Source organism: Periplaneta americana, chromosome 12, assembly GCF_040183065.1.
Source record: "Periplaneta americana isolate PAMFEO1 chromosome 12, P.americana_PAMFEO1_priV1, whole genome shotgun sequence".
Lineage (NCBI taxonomy): Eukaryota > Metazoa > Arthropoda > Insecta > Blattodea > Blattidae > Periplaneta > Periplaneta americana.
The window spans coordinates 33,054,195-33,079,361 of NC_091128.1; the positions used below are offsets into that span (position 1 = coordinate 33,054,195).

The following is a 25,167-nucleotide window of genomic DNA, read 5'->3' on the forward strand; positions in this document are numbered from 1 at the left end:
AGAGCAGAAGAAATCCAAGTCTTTAGTGCCAGTGAAACGCCGACTTGTTCAAATTTGTATTTTATACTAATCTAACGTGCTGTAAAGGTCTGTAATAACATTTCTTATAGTCTCATATGTCTCATGAACATCGTGTTTATGTGTTGATTAAATTTTATTATAAGTGAATAGAAATTAAATAGAAAGGTAAAAATGTTATAGGGATATTCACTTTGCCCGGGTTACTTATTCGCTTTGCCCGTGTACCCGGCAAAGTGAATAATTAACTATATTTTCTTTCTCAAATCATATCACTCTCATTAGGTACGAGAAACGAATTGCTGTTTTGTAGATATGTGGACAACATGTGTCACAATCAAAGCCATGAAGTTTTTATTTCGGGAGCACCAAAATATAGCCTGTGGCATTGTTTATTCTTTGCCCGGGTTTCCCCTATAGTAAAAAGTAATAACTTAATTTATGAGCTAATGTAATTCAATTCAGTCTATATGCAATATGTAACGAATTGTAATGAAGTTGAGATAGCTGCTTGGTTAAAAGATGAGAATTAATTTAATAATAGTTTACTAGAACTACATCATAGGGAGCAAAATATAAATCTGAAATATATTGATACAATGACAATAATATTAATGCCTACTAAAAGCACGTTTTTATAAAGAGTACAGATACTACATCTCCCCCCCCCCCTTATGACAAAGCAGAATTGTCCGCATTCACATAACATAGTGAAGCAGGGTAGGCCGAGCTTTACTAATAATAACATTATCATAATGTTTTTCTTTTCCTCCTTCTCTTGTCATGTCTGTAGCGTTATTTGTAACTCCACCCTACACTAGTCTACCCTGATTAAATTTGCAATCCCAATACATCTGTTATCCGGCAATCTCAGTATGTAATCTCTATTGTTGAATTGAATTTTTTAAAAGGGCGTAAGTCAGCATTTTTGACATTCTCATTTTTATCGCAGTTTCGAAAGTACAATGATTGAAATGGCACCAATATCATTGTTCGTTGGGTTGTTAGAGGCAAGTTAAAAATCACAATTTGTTTTAATTGGTCAGTAGTGAATGGCACCCATCGTTTAAGAACTATTCAATTGCAGTGATTAGGTGAAAACAGAAGAAACATTACAAAAAGACTGCTGTTTCTGAATGGAAAAATCAATTTTGCAATGTGTATCTTTTCCACTTTGAGTATACTTTCGATGTTTTGGCGATACGTCTCTTCGCTTGAGAAGGCGACGATATGTTCTTGAATTGTAAATTAAGTATGATACTTTTTACATTTTGTTGATGTTGAGTTATTCCAGCAGTGTGGTCAATCGGTGTTGAGATAAGCTATGTGATGAGTAGGCTACAGGTGTGTAATGAACTAATGACTTAGATAACATCAGCTGATAGTGTTGTTAAATGAAATACTCCTGCATTGATAATGACGTCCACGAAGTTGCTGTATTATTGACAACGGTGGTGAAGGTACGTGCATTGATGATAGAGGTGATGGTGATGATGATTTTGTGGTGATGATAGTGACAGCGGGAATGAGGATGGTATTGCTAATGTTTGTGGTGTCAAGATGTGGTGATGTCGGTGATTAGAGCGGTGGTGGCGACGCTCCTAGCTGTAGAACCGCAACAGAGAGAGAGAGAGAGAGAGAGAGAGAGAGTCTCGCTCAGCACAGGTGTGCATTGTGCAGACGTGGGCTGATAGGATTATGCACGGCGCGGAAACTCGGACGATAAATTTTTCATGAAGCCCTTGGTCGATACATACCTGTTGCATGCAGGCTACTGTTCACGTGTTTATTTACCACGAACAATTATTAAAGAGAGCTCATTTCATCTATATTCTCGCGTTTGAAGAGCAAAGACACATAAGTACAGCGTTATCGATTTATACTGTTAATATTACCCATACTATGAATTCACACCTACATAAACAAACGTCATATATCCACAATTCCACACACCTGCACATCCTGCCACCAATTTCTTTATCTACTGTGTGCGTCAAAAACGACTGACGTTTTTTGAAGAGAAATAGTATTCAAACATAAAGAAAAATATGTATTTTATTACGTGCGTTTAATGTAAATATGCAGTCATTCCTCATTCACGTGTTCAGTATTCGCGGTTTGGGCGTAACCAATAGGGATATCTTATGCGAAGTTTTACCGCTAGATGGCAGGAGCGTTCCATGCGGCGCAACATGTTGTAGGGCTATGTTATGTCATATGCCACAGTTGACTTCGTTTTCCCGCTTGTTGGTCTTCTGTGCGTGTCAAAATTATATTTAAAATTATTTTGTGTAACCTAGTATAATTTAATACAATTCAAATTTTCTTACTTCATAATTTAATTTAATTTATAATAAATAATAACGTAAACCTGTATAATATTGAACGATTCCCCGAGATGAGTGAGGAAATCTGCAGTATGCAGAATATAGATACGAGTAAATTGAATGTTCATGAACCTAAACGAGAATTCTGAGAACGAGGTGCACGAATAAAAAAATAGGAACTACGTCGAAGGTGACTATTGCCTTCTTTTATCATTAGGATTTAAGAACCGTACGCTAAAAACAGGATATGCAGCCACCAATGTGTTTTTTTATAAGGAAGGGACTATCGAGATTCAATTCTTGTATTTTTTTCTGTAGTTGCAGAAAGATCAAATGCAATTTTTAATAGGATGATATAATATGATCGCAGTAGTATCGCGATTAGTCGTGCGTTTTGTAGGTTAAGGACATGCAGTTTTGAATACTATGTAGGATGATTTTTGAAAATTTGAAGTACAAACGCGGTTCTAATAATTAGTCTACAGCACATTAAAATATTATTCACGAAATGGATTTCACTATGGATCGTTCTGGATAATAAACATCCCAGTTTATCGAGAGTTTACTGCAGGCGTAAACTCCTACAACTACTGCATATAATCTAAGCTAACATAGCTCGCTGTCGAGGTTGCATATGTTTTTGTTAATTTTTCTTTTTCCTCTTCCAAAATGAAACTGTAGTCAACAATTCCTTACTTGAAGTAGTTACTTTTATTTAATAGCTAGCTCTTTCAAGGCGCAATTTAATTACTTATATTTTTTAAGGTTTAAATATATATTCAGAATATTTCGGGACCTGATTGAAGACAAAAAGCTTTCTCTGGTGTTTACATATAGGAATATAACAAAAATTTGCCATTTTTAGTTCTTTTTAAGAGTATCTAATATACTAATACTCTACGTATATCCTCAATGTTTATATACCGTAAAACAAATGCACACGCAAAGCGCATCCCTCAAAGTACACGTGCGCTATCTGTTGGTACTAGTTCAGGATATCCCTATTTCTAGGCATTCCTGGGTACCTCGCGGATATTCACGACCAAGCGCAGAAGGCAAAATTATTAAATACTATTTTCATATGTTTTCAATGTTAATGCAGTTTCCAAATGTTTTGTCAGTGTCTTCAATGTACATTTTCCAGAGATTCTGAGAAGGAATAGTGACAATGTGAATGAAGTAGTATTGGTAGGCCTGCCAGAAGACAACACATATTGTACTATTAAATTTGCATGAATTTAGTTTATTAAATGAACAATATAATAATTAAGCTGTTTATTACAAGGGGCAGAGTGAGCTCCAAGCGTTACGTTAAGCATAATGAACTATGCATTATGTTAACCCTCAGCTAAGCACATTCTCACTAATATCGGTTGACTGTGCTGAAGTTTGATGCGCATCCAGAATTCATGCAGGCTAACCGAAACAGCTCTAGACAAGTTCCTTCCGCACTTCACCAAATAATGATGAAGAAATGCTATGAATATGAGAATGAAATGGACATCGTCAGAATGTTGAAGAAGCATATCATAAAGAAATATTTTCCACACTTCACGAGAGGATCTCTGCGAAGGGGAATGGTCTTTGCGGGGTAAGAGACGAGGGTAAGGAATTGTACAATAACTCAGCGCGTCTGAAAGAGCAGGTAGATGAGGGTGGTGGCATTGACTGGCTGGGACGAAGTTCAATGACACTCGACCTGAAAACGTTGGTTTTGCAAACTATGCAAGCATTTGGTTACTGTTGAGGTTTTATTGTTTGATGTTGGTGTTGTGAATACTGTGGATAACAAGTGTAATTTATATTACAACATTCTTAAGTCAGATTTTAATTTCTTAAGTCAACTTAAAGATCGTGCCAGATTGGCTGCATTACGCTTTAATTAGGCAATTATCTTAAATTAGTAATATAGTTAGACAATGAGTTACGAATTTGTTTAGTCAGTGAAATATTTAGTTAAGTAGTTTTAAAGCGAAGTAGAGTTCTGTTTGATTTCAATAGTGTCACATATCAGTTATAATGTTTACAAAGCGTAAAAGTGGAAAAACTATGCATACTAGTAGTGAAGCACGACAAAATATAGCGAATGTAATAAAGATGTGTGATGAAGAAGCAAGGCAGAAGAGGTTATTGTGTCCTTTGATGAATTCTACAGAAATGGGTGCTAAATATGCAGGTATTTATTTATTTTTTGTAATTTAATACTAATTTCATTTATACTGACTTAATAATATTCTCATAATGTCAAAATTAAATTATTGAAACTTACAATAACTACAGTTAACCATGGGCGTGACTTCGAGAGGAGAACAAATTAAAAACTTTAGTTAGCTCAAAAGTATACGTGAAGCTTTAATATTTCATTTAAATAACATGCAGCATTATACTCGTAAACATTTTAATTTCTATATATTTAAAAAACAATCTTAATAAATTTTATGTTCGACCATGCCGAAATGTAGTAATTATACACCTGGTAGTAGCTCTTTAATGCACCTCATTAAAGTACACCTATTCATTACAATTCAGCTATTCAGCCAATGACAAATCACCTTTGTATTGATTGTACCATTATAAAACCGCAAATATCGATTATTCTCGGATATGCAATCGAAAGACAATTAGCGAAAAGTCACGGAGGCTGGAAATCCAATACTGTCGCAGAAGGTTATGTACCCTTTTTACCCTTCTGTATAGGGATAAATGGGGTCAGTGTTTAGGGCAAATCGGGTCACAATTTTTCCCTCTATATACCTGCACGGAACGTTAAAATCAATATTTAATTGATTTAATTTAATACTTTACACCTTCCACAAACAAACGCTGTTTTCTTTTCTGCACCAACGAACTGTGTAGTAGTGTAGTCCAAAACCACATGAGTACATGCGTACAGTTTCAAAATTCTAGACACAAGTTCATTTTCTTGTTCTGGAGTAAACGAGTTTGACGGCCTTTACTTTTCAAGTGGTTGGCGTCGGTGCAGACATGAATGAGGAACTCCTAACAACTCAACAGCATGACGTTGGCTTCTTCCCTCGCGAAATACTTTAATAGCCTTCTGCATGTCGTTCTCAGTCCACAAATTTGACGTTTTCCTCTTACATTTAACCATCTGTCACAAAGAATTGAAAATAAATACTTAATTTGAGTGGACTGATTTGAAACATGTTGACCCTATTTGTCCGATATTACTGACCCTATTTAACCCAAATTTAGAACTTTTTGCGCTAGAGGTTGGTAGTACTGAATACTGCTTCGAGGAAGGCGTTAATAGCCATAATCTCTTCTAAAAAGCTTAAACTTAATACTGAAAGTTAATCGCACAAATTCTCTGCAATAGTTGTTGTAAAATAATAAAGGAACAGTAAAACATTATTTAAAATGTATAAACTACTCTTAACTCACCTTTATATTCTCTCTATTCTTTTATTGTCAACACAAAGAATACACACACCAGCTAGCATAAATGGCACTCAACGTGTACAGGAAGTTCTCTTCCTGACCAGTAAATGGTAGCACTTGCTTGAACTGGTTTACGCTTGAATATAGAGACAGGGTTTTGAAATTGACCCGATTTAACCTCTGTCCCGATTTAGACTGAGTTACCCTAAATGGAACTAAGCTATAAGGATTCTATATTCGTACTTCTGGCACATTGGGCTAGTAATGTTCCTTGTATGTGGTAAATCTGTTAGTGTACTGCGAGTGTTGAGAAATATCTTTGTCTCCCACTTACCGATCATAGTCGATGACTTTGACGATCAGGCTGACGTCCTCGACGTTCTCGGCGGGCACGTCGAACACCAGGGCCTCGTTATAGACCGGACTCAACGTCGCCTTCTTCACGGTCGTTTTCTTCTTCTTAATCCTCTTTCCCTCGCACAGTAAATAAACCTTCACGTATGGGTCTGCAATACAGGAAACAAGCGCTGCAATTAATCCCACACGTTGTGTTTCAGAACACAAGAGTACAGCTAGCAAGGAGAACCATTTCTCTAAATGAGTGGTGGACGAAAGACTGTGGAACAGGTTTCTATCAATCATAGCATAATTAATGACAATTACTACAAAGAGTGTTTTCAGTGTTACGCGTATTTAACACTTGTCATTCTTTCACTGCAATATTAGTACATATTCAAGTGCTCTAGTACAGCTCTCACTTCAGGTTGAATATGCTTGTCTACATACAAAGGAACCTTCACCTGTGTCATGTTGAGTTTTTTTTCCAAACTTAGCACACTAAAAGGTCTTGTAAGAAAAGACACATAAGAAAAAATGAGGCCACAAGGGACAAAGAGTACTTAACCATATAAATGTTTACAAGTTCATTGAACCATTAATTTTGTTTTGACAATAAAACTCCTACAAGTACATAGCTGCAAATACATTTTGACATTAAAGGAAATATACCTAGTTTTAATAATACTAATACTAATAATAATAATAATAATAATAATAATAATAATAATAATAATGTTTTATTTTCGCTGGCAGAGTTAAGGCCATAAGGCCTTCTCTTCCACTCAACCAGCCTTAATCAATACAATACATATTTAAATTACAAATATTTACACTACACTTAAAAGGTTCTCGAGCAATATTCTTCAGTTAAGTTTTAACGACTAGTAGACTACATATTTATTTAAATTTAGATAAACCTATAAGGTAAAGTAGTAACTTAATTTATGAGCTAATTTAATTCAATCAATTATAATTAATTTAAGATTTGAGATAGCCAGTAAAATGATGACAATTAATTTAATATAAGCTTACTAGGGCTATGTTACAGGGAGAAAAAAGAATATAAATGTATAAATCTAAAATATATTTCTATAATGAGAATATTAATGTAATTGCCATTAGCGGTTTTGTTTACTTACTTACTTACAAATAGCTTTTAAGGAACCCGGAGGTTCATTGCCGCCCTCACATAAGCCCGCCATCGGTCCCTATCCTGTGCAAGATTAATCCAGTCTCTATCATCATATACCACCTCCCTCAAATCCATTTTAATATTATCCTCCCATCTATGTCTCGGCCTCCCCAAAGGTCTTTTTCCCTCCAGTCTCCCAACTAACACTCTATATGCATTTCTTGATTCACCCATACGTGCTACATGCCCTGCCCATCTCAAACGTCTGGATTTAATGTTCCTAATTATGCCAGGTGAAGAATACAATGCGTGCAGTTCTGCGTTGTGTAACTTTCTCCATTCTCCTGTAACTTCATCCCGCTTAGCCCCAAATATTTTCCTAAGCATCTTATTCTCAAACACCTTTAACCTATGTTCCTCTCTCAGAGTGAGAGTCCAAGTTTCACAACCATACAGAACAACCGGTAATATAACTGTTTTATAAATTCTAACTTTCAGATTTTTTGACAGCAGACTAGATGATAGAAGCTTCTCAACCGAATAATAACAGGCATTTCCCATATTTATTCTGCGTTTAATTTCCTCCCGAGTGTCATTTATATTTGTTACTGTTGCTTCAAGATATTTGAATTTTTAGAGGTTTTGTTTTAGAGAGGTCAATGTTACAAAAAAGTAATGAACTTGGTTTCATTTCGAATATAGGTTATGCTTCAGGAGAGAAATTGATCCTTTCAATGCAGCTAAAGTTACGATCGGAATAATAGATGTAGGTATTCGAAGCCTCTTAAACACATCTTTCATGAAGAGAGTAGCGGTACCTCTTGCTCCAACCAGAAGTCCGATTACTTCAAGCTCTTCTAACTGGTACTTTTGGAGGTAATATGGAATGGTAGGATTGTAGACATTCTTTTTTCCTTATCCACTTCTAGTGTTTCGTCTGCCATGATGTTTACGTTACACCGCAGTAATAGCAAGGGAGTAGGGATGGAGCTGTACCGCTGAACTGTATATTGAAGATCATTCCGATATTATATTTACAAAATGTGTCACACTCGTCATTTTAAATATATATAAAATTAATAAAATGAAACCAAATAATAATTAGATCTAGTAGACACATAAGGGACACACATTAGATGACTGCATTTACATAGTGATATGAATGACATAAAATATACGATAGGCCTACTTTAGAGTACGAAACTAAATAATCGAAACAGTGCTCTATTTATGTACGGTAATAGTAACGTACTTAAATTGTATTTCATGTGAAATATAATATTACTGTACAGTGACATCTAGTATGTATAGTCCTTTAATAAAATTGATGATATTCTGCTGCTCTAACAGCTGATCATGTAGGTTCGGAACTTACAATACATTTACACAACTCTACAAATAAAAAAAATTGATAGACATAGACAGATTAACTATTTATTTATTTAATCTGACAGGAGTAAGGCCATAAGGTCTTCTCTTCCATCCTATCAGATAACACACACAACTACAAAAAATACAAACACTGATGAAAATAATACAAATTAGATTAAAGGCCTGTATAGAGTCAACAGGGTCAAAAGGACACTATAGAGCTCTCATCGAGCTAATACAAGAAAAAAAAAAGAAAACGAAGATGATGATGATAATAATAATAATAATAATAATAATAATAATAATAATAATAATAACAGTAATTAATAAATTATATTACATATTAATTGTTAATTTTTAAAGAGCATAGTAACAATATTTAACCTATTATATGTCATAGGTTAAGCCGAAGTTGCGCAACCTGGCAGATGTTCAACAAGCAATTCCATGAACTAGAATGTGATTCTTTAATTTAAATTTGAATTTTGATAATGTCCTACTGTATCTGACATGGTCAGGGAGAGAATTCCAGAGGCGTAGAATCGATATACAGTTTTCAAGACAAAGATAGAATATACCGTATAATGTATCATCGCAATGAAGGAAAATAAATGGCAGGCAACAAATATTCTACCAGGACGCAATAAGAAAACCATATTCTAAATTTTAATAATCAAATGAAATAATTTTACAAAACAGAATAGCATTGACACAAAGTAAACCACATTCAAGATATGAAAGAATTACAGAATATTATGATTTGAAGTTTACAGTTAACTGTACAGACGGTCAACATATAATAGTAGAAATAATGAAATATAATTAATGTTAAATTATGCAACTTTTATCATCCAGTCTGCTGTCAAAAAAATCTAAAAGTTAGAATTTATAAAACAGTTATTTACCAGTTGTTCTTTATGGTTGTGAAACTTGGACTCTCACTTTGAGAGAGGAACATAGATTAAGGGTGTTTGAGAATAAGGTGCTTAGGAAAATATTTGGGGCTAAGACGGATGAAGTTACAGGAGAATGGAGAAAGTTACACAACACAGAACTGCACGCATTGTATTCTTCACCTGACATAATTAGGAACATTAAATCCAGACGTTTGAGATAGGCAGGGCATGTAGCACGTATGGGCGAATCCAGAAATGCATACAGAATGTTAGTTGGGAGGCCGGAGGGAAAAAGACCTTTGAGGAGCCCAAGACGTAGATGGGAAGATAATATTAAAATGGATTTGAGGGAGGTGGGATATGATGATAGAGACTGGATTAATCTTGCTCAGGATAGGAACCAATGGCGGGCTTATGTGAAGACGGCAATGAACCTCCGTGTTCCTTAAAAGCCAGTAAGTAAGTAAGTAAGTAAGTAAGTAAGTAAGTAAGTAAGTAAGTAAGTAAGTAAGTAAGTAAGTAAGTAAGTAAGTAAGTATCTCTTGTGTAAGCCTATGTCTTATAAATGCACGATTAGATAAATTTAATATCATAATATTCTTTATTTCATGTTCATTTTATTATTCTTATGAATAACAAAAATGAGGATTTCTGATTAAATGATTAAAACAACGTTGTTGGAATCTTATATTGACTGAAATAAATATTTGTATGCTCGCTTTTGCTTGCAGGGTACCTGATACGATAATCCGATAGCATCCACACAGGAAGGAAGGGAGCATTCTAGGCTCTTCGAAAGCCAACCGTACGAGTACAGCCACTGGGCTACTCAAGCGATTTTTAATATTTTCACACCATCTTGTGAGGACTTTGTAGTTCACATAATAAGCTATTTTTTGTATTCGCTCTTTCTTTCCAGTAATTTCCTTTATAGGAAAATTGAATAAAATCCTCAACACGACAGATTTTTTAAGGTGTTCTTGTTAGCAGTTTTGGCGTTAAGTCCCTTTCTGCAGAAGTTTCAAGTAGCCAAAATAACGGATCTAACAGATGTCGAGGAATATCGTACTGAAGATAAAACTTGTTAATTAGTTCTGAAAGGCCGAAGAAATAAAATGTCAACCTATTGTTGCAAACCACAAGATACTGATAACATATATCAATATAATTAATTATTTATTCCGTCTTATGGCTTGAGCATCGGTTATATATAAAACAAAACACTTATGTTTTACATCTTATTTAGTCTTAATACTAACGTTTTCACTCTTATAGGGCATCTTCAAGTAGGAGATATAACAGATATCCAGCTAAAATCAATTACAAAAACTTTACCTTACATTTGGAATAAATAGAGTGAAATATAACATAGTGACAATACTAATCATCCAAAAGAAGATCATGTCAAATATTAAAAGCAAAATTAAAATGACGTAAGCTTGCATAGCTATGAAATAATACTGAATACGTGATGTTGGCATACAAAGTAGATCTCAATACATTGGTATCCTAAATATATTATACTGTTGCCAATAACTTGTTGAATGTGAATAGAGAAGCATACAGAGTCGTAAGCAAACACGCAAGCCAACAACTACATACGGTTTCATCGCTCAGTACATCACAATGAATATTCGACAATATTTGGTCACCGGGATGCAGTTTATTCATTTAAACTGATCACATGTACAACAAATACATCCCTTCATTTCAACATTTCAGAAAACCTGTGTACGGTGATGATTTAGAATTTCCGCATGATTTTAAAATTGAGCACAGAACACGTAACAAGAATTTTACTCGCTCCATCGCAATTGGCCAGTTCATATTTGCTTTTACGACTCTACATTTAGTAATATCAGGTTTATATATCTCTAGTAATTTACTGATTTTACTATGATCGACATAGTGATTACTGCTCTTTGTATGCTTCTCTATTCACATTCAACAAGTTATTGGCAACAGTACAATATATTTAGGATACCAATGTATTGAGATCTACTTTGTTTGCCAACATCACGTATTCAGTATTACTTCATAGCTATGCAAGCTTACGTCATTTTAATTTTGTTTTTAATATTTGACATGATCTTTTTTAATGTTGTTTTGGATGATTTGTATTGTCACTATGTTATATTTCACTCTATTCATTCCAAATATAAGGTAAAGTTTTTTAATTGATTTTAGAAGGATATCTGTTATATCTCGTACTTGAAGATGCCCTATAAGGGTGAAAACGTTAGTATTAAGACTAAATAAGATGCAAAACATAAGTGTTTTGTTTTATATATAACCAATGCTCAAGCCATAAGACGGAATAAATAATTAATTATATTGATATATGTTATTAACAAGGGGCTTAGCTGACTATTCCTCAACATGAATTGTAAATCACAAGATATTGTTCAAATAAGAAAGTTATTTAACCCTTGTACTACCAGACATTTTTGTGACACTGAATACCATGGGGTCAATGCTGACCCCACTATTAAAAAATCGGAAAAGAATACTTACATTTCAATACCGACATTTATGCACAAAATTAGTCTTCAGCTATTATTTTCATCATAATTTATTCATAAAATAATTATTTAACTACAATATTAACGTTTTTATACAGTTATTGATACTGATCTGTAGAGAGGTAATATATTTTTTCAAACATTTTTCATATGTGCTTCGAAGGACTTCTCCAATCAATTACTATACTGTTTGAATAATAGTCCTGACATGTAATCTTTGTACAACTTGAGCACCCGCTTGAATGTTTTCGGTCCTAATCTTCCGATTTTATCCATCACAATTATTATTTCAGTCAACACTGGGAACTGAACCCGAGAGCACCTAGTGATAGGGACAAGCGCTAGCGTTGATAAACTGGAAGGCTTTATTCTATTTTGGGCTATTGTACAGTAAGAATATTACTTTTTTGTACTAGGTTATTTAATGATGCTGTATCAACTACTGAGTTGCAAATCTAGCTTTCAGGTATAGCTCCCTGTCAAGCTGATTTGAATAATTTCAAGGGAAAAATTGTTCCGGGGCCGGGTATCGAACTCGGGACCTTTAGCTAAACGCACCAACCCTCTACCAACTGATTTACCCAGGAACTCTCTCAGACACCGACTCAAATTCCCTCTTTATATCCACAGACCTCAAAGTGGGCTGACAAACGTCAAGCAACCAACATTGAGTGCAGACAAACTCTGTGTGACTTATTGTGGTTTTCTGTTAACGAACAGTGACGTGTATTATGCAAACCAGTTTCCTGTGAAGATTATTTAAATAATTTCAAGAAAAAAGTGTTCTGGGGCCGGGTAACGAATCTTTGGCTAAACGCATCAACGCTCTACCAACTGAGCTATTCAGGAACTCTATCAGACACCGACTCAATAGAGTTCCTGGGTAGTTCAGTTGGTAGAACGTTGGTGCGTTTAGCCAAAGCTCCCGGTTCGATACCCGGCCCCGGAACAATTTTTCCCTTGAAATTATTCAGATACTGGGTTATGTAACGTCGATGAAAGTGGTGATAGCGAAATGATATTTGGTGAGATGAGACAGAGGATTCGGCATAGATTACCTGACATTCGCCTTAGGGTTGGAGAAAACCTCGGAAAGTACCCAACCAGGTCATCAGCGCACGGGGGAATCGAACCGACGCCCGAGCGCAACTCCGGATCAGCAGGCAAACGCGCTACCGCCTGAGCTACGCCAGTGAACCATGACTTAAAAATGCGTTGGACAGCAGCAGTCAAAATTTTAATCCCCACCATCAGACGAGGACTCGATACTTGATGCACAATAACTACTCGAAGCATCACCGTCTTCAAGACTTTCGATGGCGTCAACCTCCCCATCGTCATCAGAAAGGTTCTGGCCATCGTTCGTCAACAATGTAGCATCACAATCGCATCATTTTGTTCTAACAAAATTTTCATACTTCACGATCTGGCAGATTTAGACCTACAGCAGCCGTAGTGTAGCAGCTCAGACCGCAAAAGAAATGCAATTAATTGCTGAAGTATTAGTGAAATCTTGCCGAAAAAATTAAGAACTGAACTAAAGAGTGTCATAATCTGCCACTAGGTAGCATAAGAGTTAATTACGAGTGGTTTGTCCGCAATAAAAAAATAGTGTCGTTAACCTAAAATAAAAAAGTAAAAAAGGGGAAAAAAATATAAAAATTGTTTGAAGGAGATACGAAAGATTTGTTTAATGCCTGGGGTCACCATTGACCCCACGGTAGTAGGAGGGTTAAAGACGATGAAACGATAACATGGAGATAATAAAACAGTTATGTAATGAAAAATTCGAAATAAATCCTCGTAGCTTGTTTGATTTACACACATATCTAAAATAATTAGAATGGCTATTAAAATTACAGTTCTTGTTTTAAGCATATTTAATCATTTTAAGTTTCATAGTTGAAAGGATTTATAATTTAAATTATGATGTCAGAGAATCTGAGCCATCTGAACTCTAAATATGTCAGCAATCCTGCAGGTCATGGCCTTCGTGTAATACTATTGTTTATTGTAGTGTGTGTTTTGTTTCATTCTGAAATGTCATTAGTTCTCAAAACTGACGAAAGATGGGTTTTGGAAAATAGGAAAATTATGTAGGCAAACTAACGCTTCACTGAAATTTACTATTTTTCTGCAGTCCTTGGATGCCAAGCTTCAAAATGACGGGCAATTCATTAAAATCCGTTCAGCCGTTTCCCCGTAATTTCCATTACCAGTTCAAATTAAATATACAGATATAGAGAAAACCAGACGGCACACAAGGCGTATCGGAAAACTACACATGGTCTATCAACGTATATTTGAATGCCTCATCGTATCACCACCCGTCTAATAAATAGGCGTTCTTTCGGCGCTTATAAGTAGGGCATGAACGATAATTCTGTTATGAAGAGAGTATTACTTCCGAACTTCAATTTCTGAAAAGAGTTTTCAGTGAAAACGATTACTCGAGTTATGAAATTAAAAGGCGATAAGAGATAGAAAAAAGAAAACTACAGAAAAACCGGATTATTTGGCAGTAATTCCGTACGTCGAATACATAACGAGTCGGAATAGCGGGAAGTTAGTCACAGTCAACATAAAAATTATCTCGGTTCCAGCACAGGACTCAAAATTCCGAGAATTTACTAAAGTCCATGCGAATGTGGGGAAGTTTATATAGGTCAGGCACGACGTAGTATTGGAACACGAAAATGAGAACATACCCGATATATTACATTACATCAACCTGACAGGTCTGCAATAGCTGAGCATTGCATCAATCATGGGCACAAGATTTTGTTCGATAAGACCGGCATCCTAGCTAGAAAATCAGGCTATTGGGAACGTGTAATCAGAGAGACCATAGAAATTGATATCTGTACCAATAGGCTAAACCAGGATAATTGATTCATATTGAGTAGAACATGGAAACCAATTTTAAATGTTCTTTAAAACACAGAGGAGAAAAATATAATATTTATTCCATAAAATTATTTACGTGGATAAACCTACACGTAATTGATACACGGTATGTCCTTGGTTTAGTCAACTCCTGAGTCTTATCGTTCAAAAACACGTATGCTTACGTAGTATCATTACCGAGACGCCATATTGGCTACTGCCTCTTTAATGAATATTGCGTCATGGATAATACCACAGTCTAGTATATACAGTCACGAAGCTTGAGGTGATTTTTTGCATTTCCCGCGATACAATGCTCCAAGCGGTTAGCAACTGAGAGAACTAGGAACAATAGACTGTGCGATAGTAGCGATCCTAGTGGCTAGTAACTAAAGTTCAGCTGTCATTGGATCATATTCCCTACGTATTGAGCTTAGTGACTGTATGTACTAGACTGTGGTCTGATTGCATGATGGGTAATACTCCACAAATCATATGACTTGCTTAGTTTTGAAAAGCAATAATTGGATTTTTCTTCTCTGTGCAAATACAATATACATAATAACACTGATCTACACTTCAAAATATGTTTAAGCTTACTGCTACAAAAGAAAAAAAAATACTGATTCTAGTTACTGAAGTACCCTGAATACGAATCTGTGTTCATATTTTCTGTATCACGTCAGATGTTTCTGTAATGTTGAAAATAAAAAAAAAACATCAAAATTGGCAAAATTCATGATTAAAAAATTAATTTAATACAATAATCTAACTTATATGACTGCTTTTAGGTATAAAAAGTTGTTGAATCCGAGCCTGTATTCAGATTTTCTCTATCGCGGTAGGTTTTTCTGTAATTTTTGGTAGTAACAAGAAACTTCAAAATTTAAACAAAAATTTAAAGGACGTCAAATATTTTAAAACATTTTTTAACGCCGTAATATAACATTCGAGAGTATAAAAGTAATTTTATTCCACCACGTCTTAGGAGATAAAAAAACATTTAAGGCTTATACCTACCTGTTTCAACGAATGGCATACGAGTAAATGTAGAAATAAAGTGATTCCTTTTTCAAGTTTCCTAGCAATATTAACCAAGAAAAATGAAATTTAGAGATACTATGTTCATAATTTTTAGTGAATACATTATGTCTAAATTACCAGCTTTAACATGATGATAATAATAATAATAATAATAATTATAATTATAATAATAATAATCTTTCTCTTTCTTTCTTAACCTTAGTTTAACCTCTTACTTTTAGGTACATTTACACGACCCACGCCACACGGGCCTTACAGGGCCGCGACCTGTCGGGAGAGGAATTAATCTACTGGATCAAATACCTACTTTTTGACCACACAAGGACATGGAGGGCCTCCCCGGATGAGGGATCAGCTCAATGCCAGGGCCACCTCCGATACAACACAAACATTTAAGACATTACACAGCATTCACTCACACATATGAAAGGATTAAGGGAAGGATCGCCGTCCATGGCAGGACTTCCAAGATGTACAATCCCGGCATTTGCCTGAAATAACTGAGGAAACCATGGAAAACCTCAGTTAGGATTGCCGGCCCCTGGGATCGAACCCCAGACCTCCCGAATGCAAGGCCAGCCCTCTACCACTCCGATACCCCGCTCGGTAATAATAATAATAATAATAATAATAATAATAATAATAATAATAATAATAATAATAACATAATTTATTTAAGGATATGCATAGGCCTACTAATTCCAATATTTAGACATTTTCATGAATTTCGAACAAAAAAAAGTAAAAAAAAATGGACGTGATAATATTCACGTTCGACATATGTAGATGTATTGTGTCCTCTGGTTATTGCTTTAATGTGTTCTTTGTAGCTTGTTTGGAATGATCTGCCTGTCTGTCCAATGTAGAACTTGTCGTAACTATTGCATGTGAGTTTGTATACGCATGTGTGGTTGTATTTATTTGTTTGTGTGTTGAGATGTCTTTGTAGTGTGTTTTCTCTTCTGTATCCTATGTTGTATTTCTGTTTTCTGAATGAGGATGCGATCTTATGTGTGCTTTTGTTTTCGTATGTTAGTGTGATGTATTTCTTGTGTTCTTGTGTTTGTGTTGTGTTTTGTGTGTTTTTGTGTTTGTTAAGTTTTTGTTTTGTCTTCCTTATGATGTTGTCTATTATGTTTGGGTTGTAACCATTTTCTTGTGCTATGTATTTGATTGTGTTCACTTCTTCATTGTAGTGTTGTTGGCTCATGGGTATGTTGAGTAATCTGTGTACCATTGTCCTGAATGCAGCATGTTTGTGTTGTGTGGAGTGATTAGATGTGTTGTGTATGTGTGTGGTGGTGGTGGTTGGTTTTCTGTATATTTTGAAGGTGTGTTTGTTGTCAACTTTTGTTATGGTGATGTCTAGGAAATTTATGGAGTTATTGTTTTCAAGTTCCAGTGTGTATTGAAGTTTCGGGTGTATTTTGTTTATGTATTGGTGTAGTTTGTGTATTTGTCGTTTGTTTCCTATATATAGCATGAGTATGTTGTCTACGTATCTGTGCCAGTCTATGTTGTCTGCATATTTGTTGTGGTCATTGTTGAGTATGTATGTTTGTTCTATGTTGTGTAAAAATATCTCTGCTAGTATGCTAGATATGTGTGATCCCATTGCCAATCCTTCTGTTTGGGTGTAGTATTTGTTGTTGTACGTGAAATATGCCGAACATATAACTAATGCTAACAATACATACAATAACATAAATACAGCATGAAAATCCTACACATACAACTCAAAAACCAAAAACTCAACACACTAGAACAATATGAAATACACAGACACACTAAAACACACCCTAATCAAATTATCAACACACAGATCAATTTCAGAACACACACACTATTTGACTCCACTTTTCATCACACAAACGCACCCCCACAGCAGGTAGCGATGTCGAAATAACGCCGAGACCTAGAAGGCTCTGATGATGGTGCCATGTAAACACCGAAACAGCTGTAAGCCACACATGCTTATATAATTAACACAAGTAAGTTTGCCATTTAATCAATCATTTATATTTAAGTGTTAAAAGTAGTGTACACAAGATTCAAGATGTTGTCTATCTAATGTCGAGGTCTAACTATGCGCGTAATTCGAAGGCATGTTTCGACATAAGCTCATTAACAGTTTCCTTGTCATTACTGTCTATATTTCTGTCGTGTCCAAAACGTTACTTTTCACTTTATGTAAGTAGTTAGTACCTTACGGGTAGCGTTTACTTTATAGGGCTATATTCGCTCCGTTATAATTCCTTGTTAGTTTTCGGAATATGAAGCTATAAAAGTCTTTTACTAATCTACATGATTGTTTAGATTCTTAAATAACAACTATATTCGTATGTAGTGGTCTCATTGTACATGCGGTTGGCATGATTCAAGATCACCTCTTCAGACAACACAGAACAGGTCACGGGACACATAAGTTATATAATTGCCATTTACTTTGACAGGATGATGAATAAACCGTCAATTTACTGTCCTCTTTTATATTTTATTCTGCGCAGTGGCAGAGAGAAGTTATTCGGCTCTGCAACCGTGCATATATTTGTATAGGCCTTTAGAGTGTTCCAGAAACGCCGTTCATTTCTTGAAGTTATACTGTAGTATACTCGCTTGGCTCACGTATCATGTTGAATGCATTTTGAATGAGTATCAGGGGTGATGAAAGTTATATTCAGTTAAACTTGATTTTATTTTAAGTATTCAAAGTCTTTAAACCGGTATGTTTATTCCGAGAAAAGTCTTTTGAGCGACACAAAATTTTCATATGTTTGTTTTGAGCGAAAGTCCTTTTGAACGACTTGAAAGATTTTATGCGGTTATATTTAATGGACTATACAGATTATATAGAAGAACTATCATTCCATTCTTTTAGGATACGCTCTCCATAGAGATAAAAAAGTGTACTTCCTATATATATATATATATATATATATATATATATATATATATATATATATATACTTTTTAATGTTAAATATGAAGTAAATAATTTGACCTTTCATCCAAGTATATTTTTTGCCGCTTTTGAATATGCAATCCATAAAATCCTAACGTTTACGTAGAAAAATACCAGGATTGTTGGCTGAAGGTTTCATTATTATAATGAGTGTAGTACAGAAAATTTCAAGAACAACGAAAGTGAATATGGTAAATGACTTGGACATAGGCCTATAATTATTTAATCTTCCCTTTAGACACATGCAAAGTAGGAGATTGTTTTGCATTTGATTTTAATGAAGATGGGCCCACTTCTCTTGCTGTAACATTTTAAAGTGATTATTTAGTCCAGAAGAAGCTTCCATTAGTTTTTTTCCGGTGCTCTACAGTCAGTGACAAGAATTTCAATTTTCCGTATTAAATTATAGTGACTCAAAAGAAACTTCTGACTTGGCTCAAAAGATGCTGTTTTCACTCAAAAGGTACGTCCCCGTTTATTCAACCTGATTGTGTAATTTGGGTTGCCTATTTGAATAATGTGGACAGCGTTTAAAGGACACCGTATGAATACAATCGCCAAATTGTCTAGACGAAGAAGTGGGTTGAGAGAAAAGAATAGGTGGATTTATAGTTCAGGGAAGCCGCAAAGACCCAGTTTCCTAATGTTCGCCAAATCTTACAGACGATATCTCTATAGCGGGTCTCCCCAAGTAGACGAATCCAACGGATAATACTACACCACCCGTCTGCGATCGTGAACGTTGCACAAAGCTGCACATCTGGTTTATTACTTCATTGTGATGTCAACTAAGCTCATCTTTCAACCTGAATTGTTATAAGCGGAAATATGAATGAATGAAAAGAGTTGTTGGAATGAAGTTTGATATTATGTCGTTATCTACACATAACACAGAGCGTTGACACTATTAATACGAGTACAATGTTTCGTATGTAATTCCGTAAGACAATCAAGTCAGTGGGTCTTTTACTATAGCTTAATGCCTCCTCAATAATTAGATTCGAAATCAATTTCTGAAGTGAATGACTTACACTTCTTGAAAAATTATTCTATACATTCCCACGATGTCCGAAATGTTTCACATAATTTCCTTAACACTAATAATTTTATATTGTCTGACTGATATCAAATACTCTCTAATAACAATACTGGAAAGTTCACAGTTAAAGTGGCGAATCAGAGCAGTGTATATTGGAGAGTACCGCATTCTTTTGATCCGACAAATGCCGCCGCGGCAGCCATATTTACTCCTGCGGAGAGACTGTACAACGCAAGACTTGCGTAGGAACAGAGGTTTCCAGTGCGATATTTCATTGTTATCTTGAAGAATGCCGTGTTGTCGTGCAGTTAATCAATGTGTAATCAATTGTCGATGTACAAAATTAGCACTTAGTCACAAACAAGAGGAGGAATATACTTCAATGATTAATTTCTCAATGACATAATATTTTCACTGCGGGCTAAAGCAAAGGAGATGCACTATCACCTTTACATTTTAACTTCGCTCTAGAATATGCCATTAGGTAAGTTCAGGATAGCAGAGAGGATTTGGAATTGAACGGGTTACTGCTTCTTGTATATGCGGATGACATGAATATGTTAGAGAGAATCCACAAACAATTAGGGAAAACACGGGAATTGAAGCAAGTAAAGCTATAGGTTTGGAAGTAAATCCCGAAAAGACAAAGTATATGATTATATCTCGTGACCAGAATATTATTCGAAATGGAAATACAATATAAAAATTAGAAATTTATCCTTCGAAGAAGTAGAAAAATTCAAATAACTTTGGAGCACCAGTAATAAATATAAATGACATTCGGGAGGAAATTAAACGCAGAATTAGCATGGGAAATGCCTCTTATTATTCGGTTGAGAAGATTTTGTCATCTAGTCTGCTGTCAAAAAATCTTATATTTCCGGTTGTTCTGTATGGGTGTGAAACTTGGACTCTCACTTTGAGAGAGGAACAGAGGATATGGTTGTTTGAGAAGAAGGTAATTAGGAAAATATTTGGGGCTAAGAGGAATGAAGTTACAGGAGAACGCATTATATTCTTCACCTGACATAATTAGCAACATTAAATTCAGACGTTTGAGATGGACAGGACATGTAGCACGTATGGGCGAATCCAGAAATGCATAGCCTATAGAGTGTTAGTTGGGAAGCCGGAGGGGAAAGATCTTTGGGAAGACCGAGATGTAGATAGGAGGATAATATTAAAATGGATTTGAGGGAGGTGGGATATGATGATAGAGACTGGATTAATCTTGCACAGAATAGGGACCGATGTGGAGCTTATGTGAGGGCGACGATGAACCTCCGAGTTCCTTAAAAGCCGTAAATAAGTAATGACATAATATTTATAATTGAAAACATCAAGGTGGGCAAAAGCGGACGTTAGAAACCATTCCAAACTGGTATAATACTGGTAACAAAAAACAGTTCTTGATTCTCAAAAAAGTTGTCATAATAAAGCGAACTTCAAATATCTTATGCTAGATAGATCCACGTAGGATGCGTTAGAAAATTTATTTTCTACTTTCCATTACATAAATCCAATCCCGGATGCAAAATAATTCAAAACTGCATTACGATTTCTCAATTTTTCTCATAAACGGAGCATGGATATTACGCAGTTTGCGATTCTGAACAATTAGTTGAGTTTCTAAGTACAGATGTAAGTAAACCCGAAGCAGAAAGGTCTAGTGAAGATGAATGTCAGCAAAAGGAAATTGATATAGGCTAAATTGTAATTTAATTGAAAACAGAAATATTAACTTGAGTGAACAACAAGCTCTTTACTACTTGTTGGGATCAGTTTTGTTCAAAATAAAACAAAATAAGTTATAGGCATACTGTATCGTATTTGTGAAAACTGTTTTTCATCTCTAATAGTAATAACTGATAACAGGGATGAATCTGTACATTTTATTAGCACATTAGTGACTCTCAAGTCGTACAAGGATATGTCACTTGTATACCCTTATAAATCTGTAAATGTAGAAAAATGTGTAACGCTAGTAGAAAATGAGTTTACAGTAAAGGATTTGAAGTCTTTAATTATTAACACTTCAACTCATACGTTCCCAACTTGTCATAATATTTTTGAAAAAGTCTTATCATTGTATTTTAGAACTAGAATGCAGGCCTATTTATTGTTAAGAAAATTGTCTGTTATAGCAAATGCACTACAGCAATCTGCTAAATGGTGGCAGTCGAAGTGTTGGTACGAGAACTGCATAGAAAATTGCTGATGTTATCCCTATTGAAATGGACATTATATAAATAGTGAAGTGTTATCTCTAATCAGTCATCCCACTATGACAATAATGTTTATTAATCCTCGTCTCCTGTATTCAATAAACTATAACAACATGTATGATATCGCCTTTAATGACCTCCCTTCTAGCATTACTGCTCATGCATCTGTGCCGAGCCAGGAGTAAATATGGCTGCCGCCGCCGAGAATGCGGTACTCTCTAATATACACTGCTCTGTGGCGAATGACTCACCAGTACCACAGTCTAAGACATATGTCTTAGACTGTGCCAGTACTATCTAGCGGCACAGATTGTAGGCAGCGATGATGACATAAGACATTGTGTGGTTAACTGTGATATGAGTTTTGTTCTTCAACAAAAATGCAGATAGTAAATATGGCCAAAATCGGTCCAATACTTAGTAAATTGAGAAAGTAAAAAATTGGTACGCATTGAGATAAGAGTTTGCAAATAGATTTTGAGACGGAAATCAAAACAGAAACGTCATCTGTGAGGAATGCCATGAAGGTTCCGAGAAACAGCCAATCCAAGAAATGGTAACTGCAATTAATTGTAACTTCGTCGAAAGAAGTGACCTCGCTTTGCAGTATCCTCCACATTGGGCGTAATGAGAGAAGTTTTGTGGCTTTAAATCTTCCAGAGAAGTGAAACGAGTAAATGGGAAATGGTTGCTAATGAATAATGAAGGTCTCTGCCCCCAGTCATGTCTAAACCGGAAGTGCGTCATCCTGTGTCAGAAGCAAGCGAAAGATCGACGACGACAAGACCGGACCCAGTTCCGGGAATCTGTTGGCGCGGACTGGATGGCAAGTGGAAACTTCCATTAGTTTACGTCAGTGCAAAATCCTGTTTATAAATTGATACCGTAATGATTCTGACTGCTAGAGCGTCGATTTTGCAGGCTGAAGTTCCGAAGTCAAATCTCGGCGAGTCCAAGTGGTATTTAGAGGATATCTCGGGGTACTTATTTGTCCTTTCAACATTCTACTATTTCTCCATAATTCATAACCGATATCAACACTGCCAGTGCAAGTGTAACTCCAGAAGACAGACTGCATTGATTTTATAAACCGAACACTCAACGATCCCTGCAACCTTAGGAATTGCTAACGTATCGATGACTAACTTTCTGTCTATTGTTCCTTCCTTCCGTCTGTCTGTCTGTCTGTCTGTCTGTCTGTCTGTCTGTCTGTCTGTCTGTCTGTCTGTCTCTCTGTCTATCTATCTATCTATCTATCTATCTATCTATCTATCTATCTATCTATCTATCTATCTATCTATCTATCTATCTATCTATCTATCTATCTATCTATCTATCTATCTATCTATCTATCTATCTATCTATCTATCTATCTATCTATCTTTCTTCTTTCTTTCTTTCTTTCTTTCTTTCTTTCTTTCTTTCTTTCTTTCTTTCTTTCTTTCTTTCTTTATTTCTTCAGGGGTCACAGGAATACGTTTTATTGAGTTTCCTGTCATAATTTGTATTTTTTGAAAATGAAAACTGTGAATTATATTTATTTTATGTTTAATTTACATGCAAATGCTTAAGGCAGTCATATATGTATTCTTAACATACATTTGTTGGTTGAACCTCCTGGTATGGTCATCACATTATTTTGTAATACATTTTTATTTTACAGATCTAATTTTATTCTCAGTAAAGCACTTACAATGGCAGGCGACTGTCTCTTTCTCTGCTACATTTGGGAAAGCAGTGATATTTTAATTTGTAAATCTCTTAGGAAACATTAGAGTTACGCAAGATCTTAATAGTTTCCAAAGTGAGTTTTAAAAAATTCCGCTACATTTCGGGAGGATTTCGATTATCGCTGCTACGTCTGCCGCGACAGTTCGGCACCCTGTCTTCCGGTCATATCAACGCCTAGCAATTCACTCATTCTCTTACCAGGGGTATTTCCTTGGGGGTAAAGGCGGCTGTCATATATCCCTATAACCACTAAAGTGTTCCTCTGCGATGGCTGAATGGTCAGATCTTCAGACTGTCAAGCAGGCGGTCCGGGTTCGATTCCCGGTCAGGTGACATTTGTGGCAGACAAGGTCGCAGTTGGGTTTTTCCCGGGTTTCTCCCGTTTTTCCCCAAATTAGACATTTACATCATTTCGTCACCATTTCTCCATTTCGTCATCATTCCGTAGCATTCCCTGAATGCCGGCTGGCGACGCACGGAGGGTGCTGGCCTAGGGACGAGTGAGGTTGCCTGCTCGAAACCTGGGCACACAGAGAACCTTAGTGTGGTCAGCCGGTGTGGGTTTGGAAATGCGTCATCAGAAGATCAGCGCAATAGATCTTAACAGGTCGCAGTGCTGGGCCATAGTGGCCCCCTCCGTTAAATTCAATTTAATTAAAAAAACCACTAAAGAGTCGATTGTAAAGTGGGACGGGGGCCTTAATATGCCGCCTGTATTGGAATAGCTTTCTATATTTATGGTGATAAGGATCCCCATCAGTGGCGGCTCCTGCATATTTCTTAAGAGGAGGAAAGAAGTTAACAGCACTAAATGACACCTTCTTGAATGAAACATGCTACAAATTAGCCTACATGCATACATGTAAGACCAGGTAGTGTTGGGGTTGGCCTTCCCTTTTGTATAACAATAATCTGTTCTTGTAAACTGAGTTTCCTAAATTGTCAAAAATATATTATGATTTCACTTCCATTCTTTGTTGAATAACTGCACAAATTAAAAATTACAAGGCAATTCACAACCTCGTAGCATTTTTCGAGCACACTACAGCATCACACGTGTTGGAAGAGACTAGTTACTAACTCGTAACCGGAACCGTTTTACGGAAAAATGGAAATAGGAATGGGAAATAATCTGAGGAAAGCGAGAATACTGCACCCACCCTCGTGGTCTGTATTGCCACATGCACATTTTACAAGTTCAGTATCACATACTTTTGAAGAATGTCAGTTCTTGTAAAGTCATACTATCATTATTGTTCAAAGCTGCCGGTGG

General features: G+C 35.7%; 1 protein-coding gene across 2 annotated transcripts in view; it reads right to left on the bottom strand.

Moving 5' to 3' along the window:
- Positions 1-25,167, bottom strand: part of LOC138710222 (synaptotagmin-10-like) — a 605,974-nt gene that overhangs the window by 32,784 nt on the left and 548,023 nt on the right. For both annotated transcript variants that reach the window (XM_069840882.1, XM_069840881.1), the window contains exon 8: positions 6,082-6,253. In XM_069840882.1, coding sequence (XP_069696983.1) covers positions 6,082-6,253 — 172 coding nt within the window. The remainder of the gene's footprint in view (positions 1-6,081; positions 6,254-25,167) is intronic.